The sequence below is a fragment of the Leptonotus elevatus genome, chromosome 1 (assembly GCF_054856555.1).
Source record: "Leptonotus elevatus isolate MCC_2025b chromosome 1, RoL_Lele_1.0, whole genome shotgun sequence".
In the NCBI taxonomy this organism is placed as follows: domain Eukaryota; kingdom Metazoa; phylum Chordata; class Actinopteri; order Syngnathiformes; family Syngnathidae; genus Leptonotus; species Leptonotus elevatus.
The window spans coordinates 53,350,416-53,369,391 of NC_141239.1; the positions used below are offsets into that span (position 1 = coordinate 53,350,416).

General features: G+C 43.6%; 2 protein-coding genes across 2 annotated transcripts; both read left to right on the forward strand.

The window, feature by feature from the left end:
- Positions 1-1,865: 1,865 nt before the first annotated feature.
- Positions 1,866-12,063, forward strand: LOC147184625 (apelin receptor B-like). The gene is made up of 4 exons (XM_086084582.1): positions 1,866-2,676; positions 3,715-3,787; positions 4,314-4,473; positions 11,896-12,063. The coding sequence occupies exons 1-4, from the start codon at positions 1,899-1,901 to the stop codon at positions 12,061-12,063; spliced, it is 1,179 nt and encodes a 392-aa protein (XP_085940708.1). The 5' UTR covers positions 1,866-1,898.
- Positions 12,064-12,679: 616 nt separating this feature from the next.
- On the forward strand, positions 12,680-15,935 carry LOC147184626 (class I histocompatibility antigen, F10 alpha chain-like). Its single transcript, XM_086069766.1, has 8 exons — positions 12,680-12,950; positions 13,410-13,676; positions 13,782-14,060; positions 14,670-14,969; positions 15,058-15,165; positions 15,249-15,266; positions 15,359-15,483; positions 15,564-15,935. Exons 1-7 carry the CDS (start codon positions 12,887-12,889, stop codon positions 15,472-15,474), a joined length of 1,152 nt encoding a protein of 383 aa, XP_085925892.1. The 5' UTR covers positions 12,680-12,886; the 3' UTR covers positions 15,475-15,483; positions 15,564-15,935.
- Positions 15,936-18,976: the final 3,041 nt, after the last annotated feature.

The following is an 18,976-nucleotide window of genomic DNA, read 5'->3' on the forward strand; positions in this document are numbered from 1 at the left end:
CTCCAGTGTAACGGGATACGGCATTGACTACCTGATATAGGTCATGCAGCCGGTGTGAAGTCGGCAGTTTTATTAAATCAGTGAACATAGCAGGCAATAGAAGATAAGGGTTTGTTTCCAAACTAGCAATCTCCAACTTCTGTAAATATCGTGCTCTATGAGCCCCGATTATGTGCCACTTCTACCGACAGGCGAACTTCAGTCGAACTAGTAGCTGTCATGGCTAGATGGGCAATAATTATTTATAATTAGCATAATAACAGACCTTTAGTCACGCTGTGTTCCATCCACTTCACTTCAACATTTATTCACTTGCGCCGTCCGCACAGGTGAAGTCACATGATCACGTGACATAGGTGAAAATGGTCAATATCCGACCTATTGACCATTTTGCAAGTATACAAAATAATATTAAAACTACTTGACGTGACGTATGCCTACGTCACGTCAAGTATCCTGTACTACACAACTGTCCATAATTATATAATGCCTAGCCCAACTTCACTAGCTTGTCTTAAAAATAAAAAACAAAAAAGGACATACAGTAAATCAAATCTTGAGATCTCTCGAATTTTGGGGTATGCTTTGGATTATTTTGGGGTGCTTCAGCACCTTCCAACATTAGAAAATATGTAACATTTTCATTTATTCTTGTGGTTTATCTCTATTTGCTTTGCACATTATTACATTATTTCCATGGTTACATAAAAAAAGTAATTAAGTGACAAATACAATCATCAAAGTTTAAAAATATGAAATTAATAAATAATAACATACAGCACGTGTGTACTGTAGGTACATTTCCAGTAAGTACTGTACTGCAAGTACAAACTGCAAATTTTGGTATTGATCCATCCATCCATCCATTTTCTTAATCGCTTGTCCTCACTGGCGCTGGAGCCTATCCCCAGCTGGCTTCGGGCAGTAGGCGTTGCACACCCTGAACTGGTTGCCAGCCAATCCCAGGGCACACAGAGACGAACAACCATTTATAAATTATATAAACTGTATTACCCTATTTTATCAGCTAGCTTTTGTGTTGTTTCCTTTTTAATTTAAGGACAAAATTAGGACAAAGTTTATTGATAAATAGAAAATATTTTATCAAAGTTTTTTCCCCCCAGAAACATTTAAACCATAACAAGTTTACGTTTTACTTTCTTAAACAAAGTGCACAAAGTGATCATAGGAAGACAAATTTAAGCAAATTGTTTATCATATACCGTTCAGAAATTATAAATCCCCAAAAATAACTTATAAAATAAAAAATTCCACCTTAATTGCACTTCTTTTGCGGATTATTTTCAACCTAAATAAACAAGATGTTAAAGATTATCATGCAACAATAAATATAAAACATGGATTTTTTTTTTCAAGTTCAATACTGTATGTGTTCAGGCAATCTACGACAAAGATGAGATGCTAAATCATGTCACAGCACACGATCAAAACACAGGAGGGTCTGCCTGTGCCTGCTCTGCCCTGACAGACAGAAGTGGAGTATGCGGTGACATGCCTGTTATCTGTTTGACCAAACCGCAGCAGAGCATAAAATAGCCAAACTGAAACTAAACTACAAGATCGATATTAAAGTGCGAGTATCGATCTGATATCGATACTGACTTGGTATCGATAACATAACCCTAACCCACCACTACTGTGAAAGTGAGAAGAAGAAAAAGAGCAGTACTGTATTACATGATGTAATGTAATTTGCCATATGTTGGTAATCTACAAATGAGTGAACATGTTTCCACTTCTAGTGGGCAATGGTGTGAAAGCTAGCGGGTACACATGGGAGGGTTCACATCTCCTTGGGTTGGTAGCTGCTGTATTTAAGAGCGGGCATATCACGCAAGCAGAAACACACACCCTCGCATGCCTAAGAGAGAAAAACCATGGAGCCTACCGAGAGCCCTCACAATTACATCAACTACGAGGAAACTGAGAACTACACCAAGTGCAACTACTCAGAGTGGACAGTGACCCCATTGCTCATCCCGGTACTCTATACACTCATCTTTATCTTGAACCTATTTGGCAACGGCGTGGTTATTTTCACCGTGTGGCGATCGCGGGTGAAGAGGCGGGCGTCCCACCTCTATATCGGCAACCTGGCCCTTGCCGACCTGACCTTAATGGTCTTGCTTCCACTGTGGGGGGTGTACGCAGCTATGGGTGACCACTGGCCCTTCGGGGTGGCCCTGTGCAAGATCAGCAACTACATAGGGATCATTAACTTGTTCGCCAGCGTCTTCCTCCTCACCTGCATGAGCTTCAACCGCTACCTGGCCATCGTGCACTCTCTGTCCAGAACCCAGCTGCGTACCCATGGTCACATATACGCCTCTCTTGCTGCCGTCTGGACGCTGGCGGGCCTCCTTTCTGTACCCGCCCTCATTTTCACCAACACCTTGCACAACCCAAGTAGCAACCGAAGATCCTGCGCCCTGGACTTAGGCCTGTTGGTGACCAACAAGAGTCAGGACAGCCTGTGGATCGCCGGGTTGAGCTTGTCGTTGTGCTCCGTGGAGTTTCTGCTCCCTTTCTTGTCCATGATGGCATGCTATGGTTTGATCAGCTGTACCGTGATGGACCACTTCAACACCCGGCGCAAGGAGGACCAACGCAAGTGGCGACTCATGAAGATTATCACCACGGTGGTTGGAACCAGTGGTTGCCAGAGAAAATTCTCTGGGGGGGAAAAAACTGTGCAAATGTTAACAACTTTACAGAACAACTTGTACATTTTACTGGTATTTAATCTACAATAAATAGTAACTTCTTCTAATTTTTCTTAACCGTGATTCAATGTACAATAAACAAGGTTTGAATGTTAATTTTACAGAACAAAATAGTCAAGTCAAGTTTATTTATAAAGCCTTCACATGCCCACAATAGACAAATATTAACGAGTATATATATATATATATATTCTGCTTATACTAAAACTCTTTTTTTCAGGAAAAATTACACTTAATGTATTTTTCAGAATTTTTTGGTTATTACTGATCAATAACTTTATGATTGTACACCGTTATGTCTTCAAACTCACATCACACATGGATGGGGACCTCCTGCTTATACTACAACTCTTTTTTTAGAAAACACAAAAACAAAAATGTGCATTTTAATAAAATGTTAAATAATAGAAACATGAAATGCATAGCATAAATTTGACTAATGCAACGTTGTTCCTGGAATTGTTCTTTTTTTTTTTTTCTTTCTTCTGAGAGTATTGTTTTGTTCATTCGGTAATCTTACCAATTCGACATGTCATCATCATTGCTCTCTCTTTTTTTTGGTATGTGCGGGTGTGTGTGTGTGTGTGTGTGCGCGTTCGTGTGAGTGTGTGCCGATTAATTCACCTAAAACCCATTAAAAATCCCATACCATTCACCTAAACCGAATACTTCAGAATCCAGCTAGAGTCGTGAAGTTGTCAGGAGACCCGAGGAAGGATCAAAGAAAAGAAAGAAAAGTGAAATCCAGCACCGACCAGACATCACCAACTACCCACCGGGTTACCAACCAGAATCTTTCACCAACCCCGGAAACATGTAAATTCCAACCAATTAGGGAGACCTCAAGAGACCAAAGGAAAGACTGAGTACAGGAAGGAAGGATAGATAAAGCAGAGTGAGATCCACAGACATCAGCCTCAACCGATTCAACGACCAGAGGAAGAAGCAGATTGTGTTTGAATTTCGGTAGATGCTGGTATGGTGGATCCGGCATGCATGAAAACCGCCACCAAAGACCCCGGCCAGGACAGAGCAAGCACAGGGTGATCAACACTTTATCATTGCTAGCAAAATACTTTGCCCACACTTGTAAATGCGAAATCCAAATGGCAATGAAACAAAACGTGGGGAGGACAACAAGGCAAAAAACCTGGCAGCATGATGGGAAGAAAACGACAATGAATCGACGCAGACAGGAGACTAAATACACACCCACACCCACACCCACACCCACACCCACACCCACACACACACACACACACACACACACACACACACACACACACACACACACACACACACACACACACACACACACACACACACACACACACACACACACACACACACACACACACACACACACACACACACACACACCTGGGGCAAGACAAGTGGCTGAGGGCACTAATTGTTTGACACGAGGAAGGGCAGGAAGACACTTGACAAGACCAAGGGAGACACACAAGGAAAAACAGAACCCAGACATGACAGTACCACTCCCTCAAGGGACAGCTCCCAGACGTCCCTAAAACAAAAAAGTCCAAAAACAAAAAAGTCCAAAATCAGGTTCGGGTGGAAGGGGGCACAGAGGCGGGAACCTAGCCCACCCATCAGGGCCAGTCTGGACGGTGTCCCGGACGCCAGACGAGGGGAGCCCGGCGGCGTGCCAGTCGGCAACGACGTTTTCCGCTGGGTCCAGTCGTGGTCGATTCATTCTGTCAAAGGGGTAAAGTTTGGTGGAAGACCAAACGCAGGGAAGCAGAGCAAGGAGGCAGAGGTGATGTACAAAAAAAGGTATTTAATTATTCAAAACAAAAGCTAAATCCAAATGGCAATAAAACAAGGCAAGGACAACAAGGCAAAAATAAATAAATAAAAAACGACAATGAATCGACGCAGACAGAGGGAAACTGGAGATACATACACACATTAACGACACAACAAGACACACCTGGGGCAAGACCCAAGTGACTGAGGGCAATGATTGGTTGACACGAGGAAGGGCAGGATTACACTTAACAAGACCAAGGGAGACACACAAGGAAAAACAGAACCCAAACATGACATCACATGTCAAATTGCTGATCCCTGATGCAAGCACTTAAAGACCTTCAAATGCAAACCCAATTCCCCAAAAGTTGGGACACTATACAAATTGTGAATAAAAACTGAATGCAATTAAATGGAAGTGCCAATTTTTTAATATTTTATTCAGAATAGAACATAGAGAACAGGTCAAAAGTTTAAACTGAGAAAATGTATCATTTTAAGGGAAAGCAATGTTGATTTTAAATTCCATGGTGTCAACAAATCTCAAAAAAGTTGTGGCAAGGCCATTTTCACCACTGTGAGGCATCCCCTCTTCTTCTTTTTATTATTATTATTATTATTTTTTTTTTTTAAAGAGCTCAGTATTGTTCATTCGGTAATGTCATCATCATTGCTCTTTTTTTTTTTTTTAAATATATATATATATATATATATATTTTTTTTTTTTTTTTTTGTATGTGGGTGAGTATGTGTATGTGCGTGCGTGCGTGCGTGCGTGCGTGTATTTGTTAGCTCACCAAAAACCTATTAGAAAAAAATCCCATACCGTTCACCTAAACCCCACCCAGTGTATATACAAGTGTGTGTGTGTGTGTGTGTGTGTGGGGTGCATTAAAATTAGGAGCAGGTGAACCGGAGCCGAGGGAAATGATATTCCCACGCTCCGATCCACCCGCCTCCCAAGCATGTCACTGAGTGTATGTGGTGCATTAAAAAAAAAATAGATAGGGGGGTTGGGGCGGGGACACGGACAGGGGACCGCAGCACTGCTCTATACCGCGGTCCCCAACCGATGGCACCCCCACAAGTACCCCCCCCCCCACCCCCCAGTTGTGTGGTGCATTAAAATTGGAGGGGAGTTGTAGGGTGAAGACGGTGTTTCCACCCTATCCCACCCCCCCAAAGTGTGTTATGTGCCCTATATGTCTATAAAAGTGTATTGTGCAAACCTAGTGTAGTGAGTTAAGAGGAGCGACCAGCCGGGCGGTGGCAGGAGGTGCACCCGCCCACCAAGCCCCCACCCACCCCACCGGGACCCCGGCGGGCATATGGGACCAGCCCGGCGGGGCGATAGGGCTCGCCCCCCGGATACTGGGGCCCGCCCGAGGCGCCAGGACGCCCACCGGAGCGGGGCGGGCACAACACCAAACCCCAGCCACCCCCGCCGGCCCCCGGAGCACCGAGACCCGGGCCATGGATGGAGCCCCCGGCCCAGGGGAGGGGAAGGAAGGCGTACCGGGGAGGGGGAAGGGAGGGTGAAGGAGACGACAAGAAGGGCAGGGGGCAGCGGCAGGGCCGCAGAGAGAGGGGGAGAGGAGGAGGAAGGGTGACGAGGGAGAAGGGACAGGGAGGCGGAGGACGGGCGGGGAGAGGCGAGGAGGGAGAGGCAGCAAGGGGGAGGAAGGGGGAGGGGAGAGGGAACCACGGGGCACCCCGGCGGCCCACAGGCCCCGAACCGCGTCGCCGGGCCCAGACCGACGGACCGCGCCGGAGCGGCGGCGCCCCAGACACCAGGGAGAGCCCCGCAACGCAGCACCCCCCAAGAGACCCAGGGAACGGCCAAGACGCAGCCGCCACCCAGCAGCCAACAGAGGGGCAGACCCGCCCATGCCCAGCCAGGGGGGGACAGCACCCACAGAATTAACCCACTGGCATGCCGTGAATCCGAATATCAACCCCTGGTGCCCATCGGAGGCGAATCCGCTCGATCCCGCTGGCAGAAGCCGGGTTCCTGACTATAAAAACACACAACCATTAGTTACAAATTGCCAAATACAGAAACATCAATGCAAGTTATCACGCTGCTGTGGCTCTCGCTAACAGGCAGAATTAAGTAACCAGGTTTAGGTTAAAAAATTCTATATACGTAGACCATGTTTCTTTAAATTTTGACATTTGGTTTTTATTTGAGGCAGATATTTTTTCCATTAAAATGTGATTTATGAGGAGGTTAGACCATTGGTCGATATTCAGAGTTTGTTTATTTTTCCAGTTAACAAGAATTGTTTTTTTTGCGATAGTAAGGACTACAAGTATAGATTGAAATTGTTTATGTGGTAAGTCAGTTGTTGTTAAGTCACCTAGCAAACACAAGTTTGGAGAGAACGGTATCCTACAGTCCAAGACAGCGGAAAGTTTTTCTAAGACTTTAGTCCAGAAACACATAACCGGAGTACATAACCATAAAGCATGAAAATAAGTGTCTGTAGTGTTTTGTAAACACTGGAGACAAATGTTGGAGTCTGAGAGTCCCATTTTCTTCATCATATATTGAGTAATGTATGTTCTGTGAATAATTTTATATTGGATAAGTTTTAAATTAGTGTGTTTTGTCAATTTAAAAACGTTTTCACAAACTTGAATCCAAAAGTCAGATTCCGGAGCTATAGACAAGTCTGTTTCCCATTTCGAGATGGGTAAAGACGTTTTATCAGTATATGAAAGTAACTTATATATTTTTGAGGTTTTTTTTGTTGTTGTCGGAGAAAGCTTGGTAATATCTTTAGCTAAAACAGGCGGTTGGAGCGTACCCTGAAGTGTTGGAATTTGTTTCTTTATCATACTTTTAAATTGCAAATAATGTAAAAAAATTCCGTTTTTTATTTTGTATTTTTGGAGCAAGGATGTATATGATATAAACATATTATCTGAGAAGAGATGGTGGAGATGTGTAATTCCTTTCTGCTCCCACACACTCAAATAAAACGATTGGTTGTTAATTTGAAAGTCAGGGTTATGCCATAGGGGAGAAAGCCCACAGGGCTCCACTTGGGCTTTTGTAATTTCTAGTGCCTTCCACCAGGCAGTCAGGGTGGCGGAAATCATTGGATTTTTAAAACAGTTATGTCGCTTAATCGATGTTGTAATAAAGAGTAAATCTAGGAGTCTGAGGTTATTACAATCCTTCTGTTCTAGTTCCAGCCAACAGTTAGTATCTCTATTGGGTTGTGCCCATAAAATAATATATTGTAGCTGGTTGGCTATATAGTAGTGCATACAATTTGGTGCCTCTAGACCTCCTTTGGATTTATTTTTCTGAAGAGTAGATAGACTAATCTTTGCTTTTTTTTTATTCCAGTAAAATTTTGTAACGGCTGAGTCCAACAACTGGAACCAGTTAGCCGTAGGTTTAAATGGAATCATTGAGAAAAAATAGTTTATTTTGGGTAAAACTTTCATTTTAATAGTGGCTATTCGTCCTATTAGAGAAATAGGAAGATAATTCCAGCGCTCCAAGTCACTATAAATGCTATCCAGAAGTGGAGTAAAGTTTAAATGAATTAAATCAGTTAATTTAAGTGAGATTTTTATGCCTAAGTATTTTAAATTACCTATAGGAAATTAGTAGTGTGGGTCCTGGCTTGCAGGGTTCCATGAATTTTCTGTAATAGGTGATTTTGTCCAGTTAATAGAATAATCTGATAACTGTGAGAATTTAGTTATTAAGTTAAATACTTCCCCTAACGAAATAGCAGGCTTTTCTAAATAAAGTAAAATATCATCGGCATATAGATTAATTTTATGTTCTGTTACCCCAGAGTGAATTCCTTGAATCCTTCTTTCCTGGCGTATGGCTAATGCAAGCGGTTCAATAAATATTGCAAATAATAAAGGCGACAGTGGGCATCCCTGTCTTGTGCCTCTCTGTAGAGTAAAACGCTGAGATATAATCCCATTAGTAGTAACAGTAGCTTTAGGAGAATCATATAATACTGACACCCAGTGAATAAATGACTTCCCAAAGCCAAATTTATTTAAAACAGCAAAGAGGAAGGACCAGTTAACTTTGTCAAAAGCTTTTTCTGCATCCAATGATATAATAACTGCCTTTTTATCATAACGCTGTGACATACTAATAAGGTTAAAGAGCCTTCTAATATTATTAGTAGAGTGACGCTCTTTAATAAAGCCTGTTTGGTCGCTATGAATGATTGTCGGGATTACTGTTTCTCATCTAGATGTAAAAGCCTTAGTGATAATTTTAATATCAGTGTTAATTAGTGAAATCGGACGGTAACTTGATGGAAGGGTGGGGTCTTTTTCTGGCTTTAATAAAAGTGTAATTGTTGCTGTATTCATGTGTGGGCGTATGTGACCATTAGTTTTAATTTCTGTTACTACTCTTAAGAATAGTGGAGCAAGCATTGACCAGAAGTGCTTTAAAAATATAGCCGGATAACCATCCGGGCCAGGTGCTTTGCCATTTGGCATACTATCTAGAGCACTGTACAACTCGTTTATAGTAAGTGGTGCATCTAACATATCTTTATATTCAGTAGTTAACTGAGGTATATTTAAGCTACTGAGGAATCTTCTTACAACAGTCTGCAAATGTCTGGGGATCGAGGAGATAAGTTTTTCAAGTTTAGAAATAGAAATGCTGTCCCATTCTTGTCTAACAAGCGTCTGTCTAACTTGCGTTGGGCTTTCTTTGTTGCACCTTCCCCTTTATGATGCGCCAAATGTGCTCTATAAGTGAAAGTGGACTACAGATTGGCCATTTCAAAACCCGGATCCTTTTCTTATGCAGCCATGATGTTGTAATTGGTGCTGCATGTGATCTGGCATTATCGTGTTGAGAAATGCAAGATCTTCTCTGAAAGTGATGATGCCTGGATGGGAGCATATGTTATTCTCAAATCTGAATATACCTTTCTGCATTGACGATGCCTTTCCAGATGTGTAAGCTGCCCATGCCACACGCACTCATTCAAGCCTATACGATCACAGATGCAGGCTTATAAACTGAGTGCTGATAACAACTTTGGTTGTCCTTGTCCTCTTTAGTCAGTATGATATAGCGCCCCAGTTTTCCACAAAGAACTTTGAATCGTGATTCGTCTGACTACGAAACAGGTTTCCACTTTACCAAACTACATTTTAAATAATCCCTGGCCCAGAGAAACGTCTGTGCTTCTTGGTCTGCTATAGGAATGGCTTCTTCTTTGTACTGTAGAGTTTCATCTGGCAACGGCACCCACAATGTTGTTTGGAAGTATTACTGAGCCCTTTCTGTGATTTCCCTTACAGTAAGCATTCCTGTTTACAAGGCACTGCCGTTTAAGAGCCCGAAGATCACGGGCTTCCAGTGTGATTTTTTTTACCTTGACCCTTACACACACAGATTGTTTCAGATTCTCTGAATCTTTGGATAATGTTATGCACTGTAGATAATGATTACTTCAACCTTTTTGCGATTTTTCATTGGTAAACATCTTTCTGATATTTCTCCACTATCTTTTTGCGCAACATTGGAGGAATTGATGATTCTCTACCCATCTTGGCTTCTGAGAGACTCTTCCACTCCGAGAAGCTCTTTTTATACTCCAATCAAGTTTCCAATGGACCTCATTAGTGGTAACTGGTCTTCCAGCTGTTTTTTTTTTTTAAATAAGTGCAATTGACTTTTCCAGCCTGTCCCAACTTTTTTTTTAGATTTGTTGGCACCATGAAATTTACAATCAACATATTTTTCCCTTAAAATTATACATTTTCTCAATTTAAACTTTTGACCTATGTTCTATTCTTAACAAAATATTGACATTTGGCACTTCCACATAATTGCATTCAGTTTTTATTCACAATTTGTATAGTGTCCCAACTTTTTTGGAATTGGGTTTGTATTTGAAAACCTCTTGTGTATGCGTGTGTATGTGTTGTGTATTTTTTTCTCTGTTAATCCTGTTATGCTATTGTCTTGTTGTGGGCTGCACTTTAATTGTTTCATATAACTGCCAGTGAATTTGTATAAAAAAATGTATTATGCAAATGATTGCAGGTGAATAGAAACAGAAGATTAAACATATTGATGTGCGAATAATAATTCTGCATGATTAACATAACACATGAACTTAAATATGTAATATGTAAATTACCTTTGAAACTATTTTCCCTTTAAACCTCATATTTATCAGTATATATTCTTATTTATTTTTTAACCTTACAGTTATCAGGAGTATGAGGGAAGCAGTTTTTGAGGGCGAGTAAACTGTGTTGTAAGACAATAGGTGGAGACATAAGTGCTATACACTCTTGTACAGTAGATGGCGGTATGCACATGTATGTTGCTTGCAATCCGTCATTAATAGAAAGAAGCAGAAGAAGAAGAAGAACCTCATTCCTTTATTTTTAATTTTTTCCTTTTTTTTTCTTTTCTTCTCTTTTTTTTCTTTTTCTTTTCTCTCTAAAGAGCTCAGTATTGTTCATTCGGTAATGTCATCATCATTGCTCTTTATTTTTTATTTTTATATATATATTTTTTAATATATATATATATATTTTATTATTTTTTTGTATGTGGGTGAGAATGTATATGTGCGTGCGTGCGTGCGTGCGTGCGTGTATTTGTTAGCTCACCAAAAACCTATTAGAAAAAATCCCATACCGTTCACCTAAACCGAACACCGCCATCAGGAGACCCGAGGGGACCAAAGAAAACCAAGGAAGGTGAAATCCATCACCGACCAGACATCACCCACCGGGCCACCCACCAGAATTCTTCCCCAACCCCAAAAACATCTAAATTCCAACAAATCAAAAAAAAAAAAAATCAGGGAGACCTCAAGAGACCGAAGGAGAGACTAAGGAAAGAAAGGAAGGACAGACAAAGCCGAGTGAGATCCACAGACACCAGCCTCCACCGATTCAATGACCTGAGGAGGAAGCAGATTATGTCTGAGTTTCGATAGATGCTGGTGTGGTGGATCTGGCATACATGAAAATCTCCACCAAAGAGGGGAGCCGTCGACCCCTGCCAGGACAGAGCAAGCGCAACACCTCAGGGCCCCCCAGGCCGCGGCAGCGCCAAAGGACGACTGCTATATTTAAAAGTGACGTTTTGGTGCACAATCAAATGGGTATTGTTAGAGTAAATTGCCTCCGAAGTTGCTGGTTTGTGGCAATGTGTTGAAACCAAACAATGATTTTGTTCACAATTATAATTGGGTATCTTCCTTGTAGAGTACAACATCCCTAAAATGTTTTGTTGAAATAAAATACCAATGGTAATATATTCCAAAAACAAAAAAATTATTAGGCAATTAATTAGATGCTGCTGAGCTGCTCGTCTTTTGACCTTTGCAATATGGGGGCCACGTAGTCGCACTCGGACGAATGGGGTAGACGCCATGGACTTCGACTTCCGTGTTTTACACCTCAGCGCCTTTTCCGGCCACTGCCGGCTGCGTTCCAACACTCGCACCCCCACCCCCGCGCTCCCCAACTGCGCGCTCCCGCTCATTGGCGGGAGGGCTTCTCGGCTATCTGAAATGCTGCGGACACTGAGACAGACACTACACACTCTCAGCCTCGCACCCGTCGACGGGAACGCACAACCGAGGGGCACAAAGGCGAAAGAGCAAGTACTGGGACGCGGCCCACACATCGTTAACCGGAAACGGAAACAAAGTTAAATTTAATTCATTTTAATTTATTCAATTTTATTATATTATTTGTACTTGATTGTTTTTATTTTCAATTGTTACTTCTGTTTTTTTCATTTCATTCAGTATATTTCTTTACAATCGAAAGCGGTTCGAATCCATTTGGAAAAGATCTGCAAATCTTGTTTTCTTTGCACACCTGAATGCGAATCCGAGCTGTTGTTCTCGTTGGCGTGTCATCAATTGTGCATCTCACGCCAAGAAACTTGACCTTTGCCACTTTCTGTATAAAGCGTTCGGATCGCGTCTGATAAACAGTTTATTATTCAAAGCTTAGCTTGGAAATGACAAAAATAAACATCACTGGCAAGTTTTCTTACTTTGCCTTTAATACAGCTTTTTGGTTTTGTTTGTAAATCCTTGTTTCAAGTGAAATGTGTCTTTATTTGTTTATAGGCGCTGCTGCGTGGCTGACGTCACCCGGTCTGTGGTCACGTGATTTCCCCGAAAGGAGCACTTCAGCAGCAGGAAGGAGAGCGTCGCTGTTTCAGCCCAAAACTTCCCAAAACACCTGTGCTGCTTTTCATCTCTTCTTGCGCACACTCGACTTGATTTGAGGCGCAAAAGGACGCCATTCTTTCAAGTGACGTCATCGGTTTGAGCGGCGTCTTCTGGTTTGCTTTGACGCAGGACCGAAAGGAGCAAAAGATGTGGAAGATGAACTTGTTGGGATTGTTTGTGGCGGTTGTGCAAATCCACAGCGTGACGCCTGGTAAGTGCACAAGTTGACTCTCCCAATTGTTCACGTCTTAGTTGAAGGAAGCAACACTTGAACTGCAAACTTCCTTCAACACAACACTCGCAAATAATCAACTGAAATATCCAAAATATGTCATCTATTGATTAAATATACCGTAGAGGAGATAGATAGCAAACGTGTTCGACAAGTGTATTCAAATTGTAACATGTCTGGCAAATAGAAGTCGTCAAAATTAATGAATTCTGATTGTCTGTTCTTGACTTATCCATCGAAAAGTTTGTAAAAATCAACTTTAATGATCATTCACTTAATTTAAAAGAACACAAAAAAAGACAAAAGTTTAGTGTCTTAAACGTTTCCTATAAAAAAAGATGTTTTAGAATTAATTTGGAATACAAAATCATTTCAAATATTGACAGTCCAAAATTTGTGGACAGCAAACAAACGAAATGTTTTTGTTTTCTCTTTCAGTGCTTCACACGCTCAAATATTTCGAAACTGCGTCCTCTCACATTCCAAACTTGCCAGCGTTCTTGGAGGTTGGTTATGTTGACGGCGTTCAGATTGATCGTTACGACAGCAAGAGCAGGAAAACAAAAGCCAAACAGGACTGGATGAACAAAATCACCGCCGACGATCCGCACTACTGGGAGACAGAAACACAGTACAATATTGGTAATGAGCGGGTCAACAAAATCAACATTGAAATTGCTAAAGAGCGCTTCAACCAAACTGGAGGTTTGTTTACAACAAAATTTCATGTGTAAATACTTTTTTATTTAACTATTCACACACACACGTACTCGAGTCGGATGTTGCTTTGTGTGTTTGTGTGCGTGTCAGGTGTTCACATGTTCCAGGTGATGTATGGCTGCGAATGGGACGACGAGACTGACGAGGTTAACGGTTGGCAACACTACAGTTACGACGGCGAAGACTTCATCTCGTTTGAGTTGTCGACACTGAGATGGATCGCAGTTAAGCCGCAAGCTGTCGTCAGCAAACACAAGTGGGACCAAGAGGACGCCTATAATCAATACCTGAAGCATTACTTGACTAAGATTTGTCCTTCTGACTTGAAGAAGTATGTGAGCTATGGGAGGGACTTCCTGATGAGAACAGGTACCAGCACGCCCCTGGAGGAGCATGGCTGACATGGCCTTGCCCGTCTCACACATTCTCCATTTTCCTCACCTCGCATATTCTCGATTTCCTCTTACTTTTTTTCATCTTTAATCATCTCACACATTAACTATAACTTTCCTAATTTTCACACATTCTCTCCATCTTTCCATCACACGTTTGTTCTCATATTCGATCCTCTTCTGGCCATTTTTCTGCTCTCACACATTCTATCCATCTGTCTCTCACACATGCTCTCCATCTATGGTCTTCACTCATGTTCTCTTCATTCATTATCCTCTCACTTTCTCTCTTCTCTTCTGTTCTCTTGATCTTTTGTTCTTTCCTTCTTTGGTCCTCTCATACATTCACTTTACCTGTCATCCTCTCGCACTTGTTTTCCGTCTTTGGTCCTCACACACATCCTCTATATCTTTCTCCTCTCACACCTTCTCTCTGTCTGTCATTCTCCCACAAATTTTCTCCATCTGTTATTCTTATACATCTTTTCTCCTCTCACACATCCACTCCATCTGCCACTTTCCCCCCACCTTTCATTCTTTCCTTCTTTGTTCCTCTCACACATTTTCTCCATCCCTTGCCCGGCAGAGCTGCCGGTGGTGTCGCTGCTGCAGAAGACGCCTTCGTCGCCGATCACGTGCCACGCCAGCGGTTTCTACCCGGCGGACTCCGCCCTGTTTTGGAGGAAGGACGGCGAGGAGCTCCACGAGGACGTGGAGATGGGAGAGTTCCTCCCCAACCATGACGGAACCTTCCAGACGACGGCCCACCTGAAAGCGGAGCTGCCGGCCGACGCGGAGGGCCGCTACGAATGCGTCTTCCAGCTGGCCGGCATCAAGGACGACATGGTCACCAAGCTGGACAGAAGAAGCATCCTGAGTAACCAAGGTGACGCACGCACGCACACACGCACGCACGCGCACGTGATCCTTGCATGTCATTCACACGTCTTTCTTCCTTCTCACGTCTGGTCAAGAGGAAGACGCCACTAAGGTGACGCTGGCCGTTGTTGTCCCCTTGGCGCTCCTCGCTCTGCTGGCGCCGCTGCTCGTGCTCCTCGTCAGGCGCTACAAAAGCCCACCAGGTGAGGGACGCAAATGTTGGCCTGCCTGCCGGTAACATTCGGTATCACAAGTCGCAACTTTCTTCCTCTTTTCTTCCTTGCAGCCAACTACGCTCCAGCTTGTAAGTCAAACGTCTTCGCAGTCCTGTCTAGGTCCGATGTCCACCTTTGCGAAAAATTGCTCCACATCTCTCGCTATCTTTGCGTCCCGCAGCTGCTGACGTTTCCGAGCGCTGTTCCGAGATTACCTCAGTGTCCGTTTCCGATTCTGATGACGAACCTGCTTCCGAGTCGGTTCCTGAGGCCCATTCCGGGACCAGTTCCTCGTGACGTCACACGGTGAGTGAGCTGACGCGGACTCCACGTGTTCTTGGACTCTGGATTCATGTCCACCACTTGCTGTGCTCATCTTCGTGCAGGTGTGGGGACACGACAGAGACGTCTCCGTCCAAGTGCTTGGATTTGAAAACAGAGAGAATTTTTATTTGTTCTGGAGATTTATTTGAGTTCCTTGGGTTGTCCGTTTGATTTGTATGAAATCGTCAGTCACATGGTGAGAAGGATTTCTTCTTTCTTGGTATCAAGCAGTTGAATAGCAATACTAGATTTATATCACATTTTTTGATTGCTGGTTTGCCTCCTCTTATCATCCTTACCTGATTCCACATTTTTCCAGAACTGCTTTCACGTTACCAATCAGCAGTTAATTGGTACATTTATCAGAATGTGAGACTGTTGTTGATTGCACTTATTAAGCCTTGCGATGTAAATATTGGACCAATAAAAGGATAAAAAAAGGACTGCACATTTATTTTTGTTGCGATCTCACATGAAGATGGCATGTCATTAGTCAAGTCGGACACAAGATGGCGCTGTTTCCTCTTGGTGACTACCGTACAGTTTGAGGGGACCCTTTTATGTTCATTTATGAAAAAATACAATGTTATTGTTTATTTACCAAGAGCATATTCTTTGCTACATGTCACGTGACATGTCTGATTTTAATCCCCAATTTAAAGCGACAGTACCCGCTTGCTCAGCTTGTTTGTGGGCTGACCCAAAGGAGGAGTTGTGGGCTTTTTTCGCTCCTCTTTTCTTTTTTAGGAATGGGCTCGCTGTGCATGTGGGAGAGAGCATTCACTTGGGACCAGCAGAAGAGGCATTTAAGAGACTCTTGATCACGTCATTGCAGCACCCGTAGACACGCGCCTTTTGATCCAGAGTGAGACAGCCCGCATCAGACTTCCTTGTTAACTCGCTCGTTGTGCGTAATTGATGCTAAAACCGCAACATCATCACACCCTCATAACTATAATACCATCAATATTCGATACAAATATCAAGTCCTTCTCGACCAACTGACATTCCCTACAGCAGTCCAGATTGCTAAGCGATATATTAACAATGCCGCTCCATACACCAGTGCCATGACCGCCCTCCAGTTGAGGTATGGACAACCCCGGCAGCTGGTTCAAGGACAACTGAAAACCACCCTGAACGCTGCTCCGGTGAAATCAGGAGGCTAGCAGGGCATTGAGGTCTTTGCTGCTGCAGTCGGCACTCTGGTGGGCATGTTAAGCAGTATGGAAGGCCCCTCATCATCAGAGCTGTGTTGCGGTTCACACGTTGACACTTTGCTCGCCAAGTTACCTCCCCACTCCCGAGACTCATTTGCTGAGCATTGTTTTAACAGGGGTGCAATTCAGAGCGGCAGTGACAAGACATAGACGCTGAATGGCTTGAACGCAAAGTACTAACACTCCAAGTGTCCCGTCGCATAGGATCAAACACCCCTGAGTCCAGCAATGCAGACAACCGGGAACGAAAGAACAGTCGACAGCAGAAGCCAAAGTCCACTACAGTGTTACTAGGAAGTAACCCAAGTGCAGAGCACCCTGCGACACCCCCAGCATCACATCCTCCACTCCAAACCAAGAAGCGGGATAGATTCAAACCCTATTGCCCGTACCGCAATACCCAAGAACACTATTTAAACGCATGTGTCGAGTTCACCAAGCTTACTAGCAAAGCAAAAGCAAGCTGGATCAAAGACAGGACGGCGAGCCGTTAAGACAGCTGCACAGAGTGCCAGAGATGGCGCAGCAAACCCACAGTACCACGTATGGCAGACCTCCCCGCAGCGCGTCTCCGTCTTCAGAAGCCTCCCTACTGGTCAACTGGTGTAGGCGGCTTTGGACCATATGTTATCAAGATCGGCCGCAGACAGGAGAAGAGATGGGGAATCCTCTTTAAAGGCCTTACTACGAGGTGTGTGCATCTAGACATCCTGCGCAGTACGGACACAGACTCCTTTCTCCTTGCATTGCGACGCTTTGTAGCGAGAAGAGGAAAGCCATACGAGATCCTCTGTGACAGGGCTCCAAACTTTCGGGGTGCGGACAGAGAACTGCAGAGAACCTTCGAGGCACTGGAGCCAGCGTTGAAAGATCAGTTAGCTGAGCAGAGCATCACATTTAAGTTCAATCCGCCTCTTGCCCCTCATTTTGGTGGGATTTGGGAGAGGGAGACAAAGTCAGTTAAAGCTGCCCTGCAAGTCGTTCTTAAAGAAAGAGATCTTCCAGAAGAAGTACTGCTCACTTTACTAATAGAGGTGGAGGGCATTCTGAACTCGAAGCCCCTTGGCTATGCCACTTCTGACATTGCAGACACTGAACCCATAACACCTAACCTCCCTGTTGATGGGGCGGCGAGATGCATCCTTGCCACAAGCTGTTTATGGAAGCAGCGATCTGATTGGACGTCGCCGTTGGCGACACAGCCAGATACTTGCAGATCACTTCTGGCTTCACTTCACCCGAAACTACCTCCCTAATCTTCATCCAAGACGGAAATGGAGTACCTCCAACCCAGACCTCACTACAGACCAAGTAGTCACGATACGATACGATACGATACGATATACTTTTATTTTCCCCGTGGGGAACTTTTTCCTGGACTCCGTCCAGCTGCAGTTACAGTAAGGAAGAAACAACAGAATAGAAAGAGATAAAATTAAAGTTAAATAAGAAGTGCAGCAATAAGAAATCTTCACAGAAGTATACATGTGTAGAGAAGTACATACATGAGGACTGCACATGCACACACCCATATACACACACACACTCCTAAATATATATATGAGTATGTACAGCACGGCTGCATATATTCCACACACACAACATTGCACCATATATCTATTGTACTGAGTTAATGTCGGTTGTTAAGCAGTTTGATGGATGTCGGCAGGAATGAGTTCTTGTAGCGGTTCAGCCTGGTTCTGGGGGCCCTGAATCTCCTGCCGGAAGGCAGTAGCTGGAACTCATGATGCAGAATGTGAGTCGGGTCGGTAACAATTTTCAGTGCCTGTCCGGTGACGGACCGCTCATAAAGCATCTGTAGGGAAGGATGATTCCTGACCCCCATGATCTTCATGGCAGTCCGCACCAGACCGGCAATCTGTGACCTTGACTGCACAGTCAGGTTGCCGTACCGGGCCGCAATGCCGTATCTGATGATACTTTCCAATGCAGCCCGGTAGAACAACAGCATGATCCTCTGCTCCACTCCATAGACCCTAAGTCTGCGTAGGAAATAGAGACGCTGTTGGAGTTTGGAGCAGAGACTTCCAACATGTACCCTCCAGCTGAGTGTGTTGTCAATGTGGACCCCCAGATACCTGTATGAACCCACCTGGCTGATGTGATTGCTTTTAATGACGACTGGCCCGTGGTCACCAACAGCTTTTGGATCAAATATCACCTCCTCCGTCTTCCCCACATTGAGCACAAGATGATTCTGGTCACACCACTGGACAAATTTCTCTATTTCTGAG